The sequence below is a fragment of the Chelonia mydas genome, chromosome 1, assembly GCF_015237465.2.
Source record: "Chelonia mydas isolate rCheMyd1 chromosome 1, rCheMyd1.pri.v2, whole genome shotgun sequence".
Taxonomy (NCBI): domain Eukaryota; kingdom Metazoa; phylum Chordata; order Testudines; family Cheloniidae; genus Chelonia; species Chelonia mydas.
The window spans coordinates 8,003,157-8,014,052 of NC_057849.1; the positions used below are offsets into that span (position 1 = coordinate 8,003,157).

General features: G+C 57.6%; 1 protein-coding gene across 1 annotated transcript in view; it reads left to right on the forward strand.

Moving 5' to 3' along the window:
* RHOG (ras homolog family member G) overlaps positions 1-9,623 on the forward strand; it is a 30,935-nt gene extending 21,312 nt beyond the window's left edge. Inside the window, exon 3 of the mRNA XM_037909459.2 lies at positions 5,245-9,623. Coding sequence (XP_037765387.1) covers positions 5,280-5,855 — 576 coding nt within the window. The 5' untranslated portion in view covers positions 5,245-5,279 and the 3' untranslated portion in view covers positions 5,856-9,623. The remainder of the gene's footprint in view (positions 1-5,244) is intronic.
* The last annotated feature ends 1,273 nt before the right edge of the window (positions 9,624-10,896 follow it).

Consider the following 10,896-nt stretch of genomic DNA (forward strand, 5'->3'; position numbering starts at 1 on the left):
TTAGATCCTGGCTCTTTCCCCACACTTGGAAGCTAAACTTGTCTCTGCTCTCTCTCCATGTCTCCCTCAGCGGCTCTGTTTTCCTACCATCCCAGCCATCACTTCCAGCGGAGAGACTGGGTGTCAGGCTGGGGTGGGTCAGGGTCCAAGCACTCTGAACTGCAGGGCTGTGAGGCGCTGGGATTTCAGTTTGGCCCATTAGAGAGATGGGAGCCATTGGCAAAACTGGGGGCTGGCTCCAGGGTTGATTGGAGTCTGGGGTTTTAATCTGACCCACAGGGAGTGTTGGTGGAGTTGAGCTGGGCTGTGGGTCAGATTAAAGCCCCAGACTCCCACTCTGACATGCCTCTGTTCTTGTCCCTGTAGCCGTCCCTGAGAGAACACGGGCCTTTGTTCAAGTAAGAGGTTAAGAGCCTACTACTGCTACCAGTGACCTCTTTGGCTCAGTCGGAGAACCCTGCCCTTAGTCCTGCAGGCCTGGATTTGCGCCTCGCTGATGGCCCCAGTGCAGGGTCGCTCCGTCCCCATGCCTTGGTCTCTGTCTTGCCGGCTGCCTGCCCCCGAGATGTGGCTCCCTTCTCGTCTGTCCCGTCGGCTTGGCGGCAGGGCAGCAGTTGGAAGTTCACTGTGGCAGCTACGCCCTGGATCTTCCCATGCTCCCTGGGCACGTTTCCCAATCGACTCGTCCCTTTGCAGCCCCGCTGGTGATGAAACCTAATCAGCATCCTGCTCAGGGCGATGCTGGAATAATTAATTCGGGGGAGCGAAGGGGCAGCCAAGTCCGTTCGTGGGGGAGTGAGGGTTTTGCTTTATACGTGCACTTTATTCCACGAGGATAAATAACGTTGGTTACATAAATAATACCAGGTGGGGTATTGGGGTAGTGGAAGGGGTAGCGGGAAGTATTTGGGGGGCGGGCGCCCGCTACTCCTTGGCGTGATCTTGCTGTGCCCTTCTCCCCAGAGATCCCAAAGCGTGTTTGCCATTAATGGGTTAAACCTCACAACCTCCTGTGAGGCAGGTACAGACTCACCCCCATCTTATAGGTGTGAAAACTGAGGCACACAGCAGGGAAGTGGCTCGCCCACATTTACACGCACATCTGTTGTGTGGTGCTTATCTGGCCCTGTTGCACTGCTGGGAGGCTGGGCCGGGCTGTTACCCCATTGTGCTGATGGGGAACTGGGCACCGGGTTGATGAAGTGACTTGCCCACGTCACTCAGGGAGTCTGCAACAGAGCCAGGAATCGACCCCAGCTCTCCTGATTCCTAGGTGCTAACCACTGGGCCCCCATCCTCTGCTGTCTCAGGCTCCCAGCCCAGCGAATTCTCCCTCCTGGCTCCCCTGGTCTTACCCCACCCAGCAGCCGGCCTGAGTCCTCTCAGCACCAAGGCTTCCTCCACAGCCCTGTGCAGCAATTCAGCCTCACTTTGCTGATGGAGAAACTGAGGCCCAGGGAAGTGGGGACTTGCCTGGGGTCACACAGCCAGTTGGGGTCAGAATCCAGGAGATCCTGGCGCCCAGGCAGCTGTGCAAGCCACTCCTCACTCCTAGGAATCCTGGCTGGGGGGCAATGTCCCTGCTGCGCTCAGTCTGGGTGCAGGCCCCAGGTGGGCGTCCTCGGCTCAGTGGCTGCCTCATGGCAGCACATGGCGGGCGATCATCGCTGCTCCTCATGGGGAACCAGGCCGCCAAACACCGGGGAGCGGGGAAGCGGCGGTGGGAGTGGTGGAATACACGAAGCGGGCAGATGCTGGGGGGGCGAGGGAGCGGGACGGGTGAACCAGCTGAGGGTTTCTGGCCTGACCAAGCTGTTGGGGGCAGAGGTCTGGAGGGCCAGGCCAGGAGGCCGGGGAGCAGGCCACAGTGGGGGGCAGCGCTGAGGGGGAAAGAGGCAAGCCAGCTTAGACACAAATTGGGCTATACACAAGTATATGGGGTAGCCTGCAGGTGCCTTGCAGGGAGTGGGTGCAGTTGATCCCCGACGTGCCCCCCAGGTGCCCAGTGCTGTCAATAGCCGCGATGTGCGGGATGCAGGGCCAGGTAGGGGAGGAGCGGGGACACCGAGTATGCCCAGCTGGGGACTTTCCCCTTTGGAAGGGGGATGGCTGAGAGAGAGGCAGGTGGTTGGGAATATGGGGCCTGGACAAGGGACCGGGGAGGGGGAGGGAAGGTGTCCTGAGATGTGCTGTGGGGAGGGGGAGGGAGGTGCCCCGGGAAGGGACTGGCTCCTGGCTCCCATCCCTGCTGGGCGCAGGGAGCAGTGCAGGGTTTGCAGTCAGCAGGGTAGATGCTGGAGACCGCATGCGTCCCATGCTTCCCGGCTGCACCACCAGCTATCCACCCCTCCTGGTCTCGCTAATGCCCCTCCACGCAGCTCCAGCCCACCTCTAGCCCCCTGCGCGCCAATTCACTCCCATGCCCCCGCAGCTGTCTCCCGTTTCCCTACACCTCCAGATTGCCCCGGTCCCCCCACAGCCCTGCCCCCAGGCCCCAGTATTGCAGTTGCAGATAAATGTCTATAAGCGAAATAGAGCAGGGGGGCGCGTGATGGGAGCACGGCTGTAGGGGGGTGATGGGAGGAGGTGGCACATGAGTGGAGGGGGAGCAGTTCACAGAGGAACTCCTATCTAATAAGCCACCTACAAAGTTACAAGCAATCCCCATGGGAGCCTTTGCTCCTGTTACCAAGCTGCAGTCACCTCTGGGGTGGAACACAGCCGCACTGAACAGGAAAACCCGGTTGCAGTTCAGGACAGGGGGTGGAGCGGAATAATATACGCAAGGGCAGCAGAACGGGGTATTTGGAGAGGCGGAATGCAATTACCCATTAATCTGGTCAGGACATCTGGGTTCACAACCCTGCCCTTGCATAAGGGGCCCTCTGCAATCAGGACACTTGGCCTTACATCTGCTCTGAAAGGGGGCACCCTACTGGGGCATTGGCTTCGTACCGACTGGAGGGAAGAGCGCCCCCTGCCAGTTCTCCGACACACCGCCCCCCGCGGCACGTGGGTTTTCCTTGGACATCGTCCATCGGAGCCGGGAGCGGGCTGGACCCTCGGCAACGTGAACGATCCCACGAGAGCATAGCCTGGAAAGTGGGCCGTGAAGGCGTGGGGCTGAGCGGCAGCCAGAGCAAGCACTTGCTTCCGAACCTTTCCCACCTTCTAACCGCAAAGAGATCGGAGCCTGTGCTGGGCCAGCTGCCTATCAGCCTCCTCCAGACCTGCTCGCTACGCTTCCTGGCAGGGCCCCGTGCTCTGCCACCACCTGATGAATGGGTATCTGTCTTCTCACTATCATTCCCAGTGGCATGTGATGGCAGTATGCGATTATCTCCCTTCCGCCCCCGCCTCCCCAGCCAGAATCTTATCAATCTTATCAGCACTAGCTACAGTTTCTGAGTGTGCCTAGCGATAATACCGCCTGTCTAGGGGGCAGGGCCGGGCGTTGTGGGGTCTGTTCCCGGATCTCCCGCTCCCACCTCCCATAACTTTGACCGCGCCAAACAGATAATGAGACTTTTGTAAAGTGCTTGGAGATCTATGGAGGGGAAAATGTTCTAGAAATGCTAAGTGCTTATGCCAGTGCTAGCTTTCCAGCCACACAGATCTTCTTCAGGCCTACGAAAGGGACTCCCAGCATCCCAGAAGAGGCGGGGGTTAGCGGGTTACAGATCCTTGTAATTAGCCACAAATCCAGTGTCTCTGCTCAGGCCATGAGTTTCCGTGTCTAGCAGAGCTGTAAGCTCCCAGGCTCCTCTTTTGAAAGTGTGGTGCAGGTTTCCTTTGAGGATGAGGACGGATATTTGCCCATCACTGTAATGCAGCCACTTCTAGGGTGGAATGTGGCAGCTGTGCACTGCACCAGTAGAAAGAACGAGGAGGACTTGTGGCACCTTAGAGACTAACCAATTTATTTGAGCATAAGCTTTCGTGAGCTACAGCTCACTTCATCGGATGCATTCAGTGGAAAATACAGTGGGAGAGACTGGGCCCGCTACAGACCCCTGGGGGACATCTGGCATTGTCTTATTGTTACCTTCTGCTCTTTCCAGCTGTTTGTTGTAAGACCCCACCTATTGTCGCCTGTCTGAGACACATTAGATTACAACTCTCTGGGGAAAGAGACCATCTGTCCACACAGCCCCTCGCACGATGGGGGCATGGCTCCTGACTGGCCACACCTCGGCATGACTGCGACACAAATCAATGACTTTAGTTGCATGTCTCCTCTAAACCTCAGCACCTGTCGGTGCGCCCCTCACCATGGCATCAGAGTACTGTGCCCTGGGGTGCTGGCTCAGTACTGACTCAGTCACCGAGCCAACTTTCCGCGGTACCTCAATTTTCCCTGGAGGCCTCCTATCCTAGTGAACACATGGCCTCTGGAGACTCCAGCTGCTGGCGCAGAGAGTCTGGCCCTGGTGCAAATGGAGGGAGGCTCATGGGAGTCAGGATCCTTACATGAAGGCTCACTTTGTTCCTTATCCTCTGTTAATGCATCTCAGCAATCTCTGGGCTTCCAACTGATGGAAGCGATGTGTGCTGGAGAGAAGTGGGGCTGGGGTGCCAGAACGGCTGGGGGGGGGGAGCGGAAGGGGGAAGGGGGCCATGGCTCCACCACTTTTAAAAGTGGGAGGGCACACCTGCCATAAGGGCAAGACATGGGGAGAAAGGATAGAGAGGAGTGAGTGGGGGGCGGGGTCTTGGGGGAAGAGACAGTGAGAAGGTGGGGCTCGGGGAGAAGGGATGGCGCGTGGGTGGGGCCTTGGGGGGAAGGGGTGGGACGGGTTGGGGCCTCAGGGAAGGGGGGACTAGGGGCACGGGGGATGGGGCGGCATGGGGGCAGGGGATCGGGGAAAAGGGGCGGCGCTAGGGCGGGGGCTCAGGGGGAAGGGGCTGCGTGGAGGGGGCAGGGCCACGTTTTGGGTGCGGCCCCCCCCAACACTTTTAGGGAGCTTCCGTCACCCCGACTTGGTCTTGCCTCAGCATGGTGTGGTGGACGAGGTGACCTTCCAGCCCTGCATCTCTGGGATTGTAGGTCTAAGTGGAGGACTCTGGGTAGGAGCAGGAGGCTGGTGAAATGGCTGCACTTACTTGTCTTCCACCCATCCCAGATTCTCGAGGCCAGAAGGTGCCCTTGTGATCACCTACCCTGAGCCCCTGGCCGCAGCGCAGGCCAGAGCCCGTCTCCAGCCCCGAGCATGCTCTCATTGACTCTGTCTCCTCCCCCTCCAGGTTGCTGAAGTGGAGCCCAGGGAACGTGAGCCGGGATGCAGAGCATAAAGTGCGTCGTGGTGGGTGATGGGGCGGTGGGGAAGACCTGCCTCTTGATCTGCTACACCACCAACGCCTTCCCCAAGGAGTACATCCCCACTGTCTTCGACAACTACAGCGCCCAGAACACAGTGGACGGCAGGACTATTAACTTAAATCTGTGGGACACGGCAGGCCAGGAGGAGTATGACCGGCTCCGGACGCTTTCCTACCCCCAGACTAACGTCTTCATCATCTGCTTCTCAATAGCCAGCCCGTCCTCATACGAGAACGTGAAACACAAGTGGTACCCAGAGGTCTGCCACCACTGCCCCAATGTGCCCATCCTCCTCGTGGGCACCAAGAAGGATCTGAGAAACAACCCCGACACCATAAAGAAGCTAAAGGAGCAGAACCAGATGCCCGTCACAACCCAGCAGGGGGTCAACCTCTCCAAGCAGATCCACGCCGTCAAGTACATGGAGTGCTCCGCCCTCAACCAGGAAGGCATCAAGGAGGTCTTCACGGAGGCCGTGCGAGCCGTCCTCAACCCCGCCCCGGTGAAACCTAAAAAGCCCTGCATCCTTTTGTGAAGAGGACTCCAGAAACCAAAGCATGCGGCTGGGCTTGGTGGCCGCTTGGGGAGGGGGAGGGTGCCTTAGAACCCGGAGATGATCCTGCACTTGTCCCTCTGCACCCAGTGAAGCTAGTATGTACAGCCCTTCTCACTCCAGACGCTTCCCAGCTGTCTGTCCCAGGACACGGCAAGGGACATCCTGCCTCCATTGTATCCAGCGTGCCCCAACCCCACTCCCCAAGCCTTCTGTCCTTCCAGTGAAGGCGTGATTGGACAGCTGGGTGCCACGAAACCAAGGCTGTTCTCGATAATAATAAACCACGTTTGCACTAATACATAGATTGTCTTGGATCACATTTTTGGGGGGGCGGGGTAACCCTGATATGTCATTAGATGGTTTCCCCTCCCCTTTGATGTGAAGCCAAGGAGTCCCTGGTCCCATCCTGTTCTCGGGACCTGGGTATGTAGCTCACTCGGGGATGAATGGCTTCCACTTCTTGGTCAGCCATTCAGACGGCCACTAAAATGAAACCGCTGCACTGCAAACCCCTGTCCTGAGAAGCGAGTGCTCAGATGGCATCTGCAACCGCTTGCGCCATCTCCTTGGCCTTTGGTCTTCCAAACCCATCAGTTGCAGGGATGGAAGGAAACCAGGAACCTTGTTCAGTGTTAAAACGCGCCTGCCCTCCAGGAGCTGTGGCTGCTTTGGTGGTTTGATGGGGCACTGAGCCATCCTGCAGGGCCGACAGAACTGGCGTAATTGCTGAATTACAGGTTGAAGCTCATCAGCTGCCGAAGAAGCAAGTGCCCTGGGGTCCCTTTGTCAGGTTGAAGACCCGCCAGTGTTTCCACGGGATTCACTTTTGATTTGCCGGGAGAGGGAATGACAGAAACTTGTTCTGATTGTCTTCTCCTGGCTTCCTCGACATTCCTTCTCCTCTGAGCCCCACACAGCCCTTCACTGATAGAGACCACCTGGCATGTTTGGAAAGGCTACCCCTGCATGAAGATGCTTTCGACAAATCCCACCTGTTTACAAAGAGAAGGCATTTGTGCTTACATGGGAGGTGGGGGGGGGGGGGGCTGTACTTCTATTTTTTTTCCATGGAGTTTTTGTTTTCTTCTGAGATGGCCCCATTTGCAGAGACACATTTTCAGAGCCGGAGGCTAAAACCGCGCTGGCTACACGCATCCTCTTCCACGGCTAGAATAAGGCGTCCTGCACCTCCCCGCGCAGGTCACCTCTTTGCAAAGAGCACCACGCTTTGCTGAGCACAGGTGCGTTTTGCTGCTTGCATTGAGATCATGGACCGGTTCCTCCTCCTGCACCCAGCCACCTTTCTTAACGAGACCACGTGTCTTCTTCCCGGGGACCAGACCTGCCCAAACTGCTTCAGAAGCTACCTACTCTATTGGTCTCCTGCTTAATGAGCTGCAGCCTCTTCACCTAGTGTTTATTTGAAATGCGCAGGGGTGTGAAGACCATGTGCCCAGCAGGGTGATCTTGAAGACTTCAGTGAAGGCCTTCAGGGAAGTGTCTCTCCTCCTTCTTGTCCTATTTCCCTCAGCTGCCCTTTGAATCCTGCTGCGTCACAGTGCCACTTGTCCCAACTGAAACCTCTGCACAGTGCAGCCTGAATCAGGGTGCCTGGTCCTGCCTTGCGTGCAGGGGACTGGACTAGAAGACCTCTCGAGGGCCTTTCCAGTCCTACCAGTCTATGTTTCTATGATCATCTCGCTGCTCCACGTTCTGATTCAAGCTCAGCACTCAAACCTGGCCCGTTGATCCAGCAGGTGCAAAGAATTGTCACCAAACGTCACTAAAAGGAAAAGAGCCTCCGGGGGTCGGAAGGGGGGATCAGTTTCATCCAACTGATATGGAACGGCAGGGTAGCAAAAGGGAGAGTGGGGGTGATTTTCTTTTTTGGAGGTGGCAACAGGACGCTGGGGAGAGGGAGCAGCTCGTGGGACAGCCTGGAACTCCATGGGTCTCTCTAGGCACCAGGGTCTGTCTCCCCTCATCCCTCCCGCCAGGTCTTTCGTGCCTTTGCAACGCTCACAGCTGACTGCCCTACCTGTGATGCTCCCCCGGGGCGGGTGGAGGGGGCAGCACAGCCTGTCGGCCCCAGTGATGGCTGAATAAAGATGCAAGAAACGACTGCCCAGCAGCGTGTCCCGTGAGGTCCTGACCAGGAGTACCCGGCCCCTTTAAGGTCAGATAAGGAAGCTGAGACCAGTGGGAATGTCCTCGATGGTGGGGAAGCACTATCAAAATGCATTTTCTGTCCCCCTAACCCAGGCTGTAATACAAGCGGTCTGCTCCCTCTTTCACCCGAGGTCAAGCAGCTTCCATGAGCTGAGGGCCAGGGAGTCCTGACTCCGGTCCTGATAGTTCTGATGGAAGGCGTGTTCATTGCACCTGCCACGGCGGAGAATTCAAGTGGTGCTGGCGGTGGGTTTCCACCAAACTTCTGCCCCCTTCCGTAGCGTGAAGCGGCAAATAATTAGCCCCATCCAGCTAACGCAGCACTGACGAGCATCCAGCGGGCTGAACCAGCCTTACCATCGATAGCGGCTGGAGGCCTGGGCAGTGTTATCAGTGTGCACTCGGGGCCGTTCTCCTTTTGCTGCAGATTCCAGAGGCTGGGGCCTCTGGTTCAGATCCATGGGCAGGGGCTTCCCAGAAACCAGCGTTTGCTCTGAAACCATCTCGGTAAACTACTTCTACCACGAAGGGTGAGCTGATGCCAAGGAAACCTCCATCTCTCTTTCCAGGCAGGCTGCTGGTGGGAACCAAAGGCTTTGCGTGTGACCGTGATGAGTCGGCGCACAGCACAATAGCTCCAGAAGAGAAACTAAGAAAAGGAGGACTTGTGGCACCTTAGAGACTAACCAATTTATTTGAGCATAAGCTTTCGTGAGCTACAGTGAGCTGTAGCTCACGAAAGCTTATGCTCAAATAAATTGGTTAGTCTCTAAGGTGCCACAAGTCCTCCTTTTCTTTTTTGCGAATACAGACTAACACGGCTGCTACTCTGAAACCTGTCAGAAGAGAAACTAGCTCGTAACAGGTCAGCGCTGGGCTTAGAACGCCAGCCTTCTGGTCCACCCCTGGAGAACGCGCCCCCTGAGCGAAGGAGAATCCAGGTTCGCAGGACGAGCATCGGCCCTCATGCGCTCTGTAGGCTGCAGCCTCTAGGGGGTGGCATGGCCAAAGATGCTTGAGCAGGTCACGTGGCGCCCAGCAGAGCGGCGATGGCCGGGCAGATACAGTCCGCGCACTGCACAGTATACAGAGTAGCTGACAGGTCCCAGGAAAGTAGCCCAAACAATTGTGACATCGCCTCAGTGGCAGCTGCCTTTGCTGGCTAACATACCAGCGTGAAAGGCAAGTCCGAGCTCTGCGCGGGGGGAGCCGAGGAAAGGAGCTGCCCTTCGAGAGCAAGCTAACCGATGGTGTATATGGCCCAGCTGGCAGCCATTTCTGAGGGGGGCTGGGAGCAAAGCCCCATTCCAGTCCCAGCGCCCTCTCTGACTTTCCCGCCGGCTCCCGCAATCCAGGGCTCTCTCTTTATTTTTGCTGACGTGTCTTTAAGGGCAATTCTGTCTCTGTTTTTAATACTTTTATGAAACTGGAGCCTGGGTTGTAAATGAATCCCGCGTTGTACGGAGAGGAGAGTTGGGTCCTGTGGGATCTGCTTATTGAGAAGGAAATAGAAACAACGGGGTCTTACTGCCGGGAGGGCCTTGTGGTGTTGCTTTAATAAACAGAATATGTCAAGGCTCCCTGTGTCTCCTGGGCTCTGCTTTCTAACCCTCTGGGCGGGGAGTGTCTGAGCAGCTGGGGAAGGGATGGCCCTGGCCTGCTACTTGGATGAGACACAAGTGGACTGTCCAGTTTCTTTTGATCTCTGTCCACAGCTCTTATGTGGCACCCATCCCATTGCCCGGGGTATCGGAGCCCCCATTTAGATGACATGATGGTCCCTTCTGACCTTAAAATCTATGAATCTCCCTAGGAGAGGCCTCTCCTTGTGTGTGGCTCCAGCAGTGAGGTGGGCTGGGATATTCTTGCCAATGGTCCCTAGATCGGATCAGCTGGGGCCAGGGCGTTCTCGGGGGAGACCTCTCAGCCCTGAGATGCGTGGCCTCCTCTGCTCTGACAGCCAAGTCTGGTGAGTGTGCAAGGCCCAGCGACCGTCTCCGGCCCCTGCCCGTGAGGGTTCGCTGTCAGACCGGCCCTCGAGCCTATGTTGGATGCTGTCTTTATGCCGACAGAGTTGCTGTGTTTTGGGGTCTTGGTGCTGTGTACAGCCCCACGGGTGCCTTGCTGCAAACCCTGTTCGCAAGGCCTGAGCTCCAACACTTAGAATGGGCCTGGGTCCCCGATCCTGTGGGGCGCCGAGCTCCCGTCGAAGAAAGTGCAAAGGCAATTGTGCATGGAGGATGCTGGAGGCAGACAGACCCTGGTGTGCTTTTTATCCCAGCCTCTGCTGTCTGTGGTCCCCGCACGGGCTGTCCCCGAGCCTCCGATCCTCAGCTGACTTCACCCCAGGGCAGTGCCAGCATGGCCCAAGGGAGCTGCTGACGAGTGGGATCACAGTCAAGGCTGGGCAAGAGTGGCGCGGCCGCTACTGCCTGGCAGAGTGACCTTGACCAAGTCCCTTAGCCCCTGCCTGCCACTGTCAGTGACTCCTCCGCCAGCACGGGGCACGGGAGGGTTAATCCCTGTCTGAAAGCGCAGTGAGGGGCGCCACAGTTACGGCTGGGGGTTCCCCTCCCTCCCTGGAGCTGCTCCCGCCTCCCCTCCCCCGCGAGAGGACGGAGCAGCCTTGGCTGGCTCTTTTCACACACGAGAATTTAATCCGTCCCAGCGCCGCTTGGAATGCCTGGCTCAGCCGCGGCGCCGCCCCTTCCCCACCCCCCGCTCTGCTGGGATCCTGGAGCTGCTATGCAGGGGAGAGGGCCCCCCTCTGGGGGTGGCCAAGGCTGGGAGCAGGAGCCAGGAACACCGGGGCTGAAGCTCTTAAAGAGCAGGGGCTGCTAGGGTGCTTTCG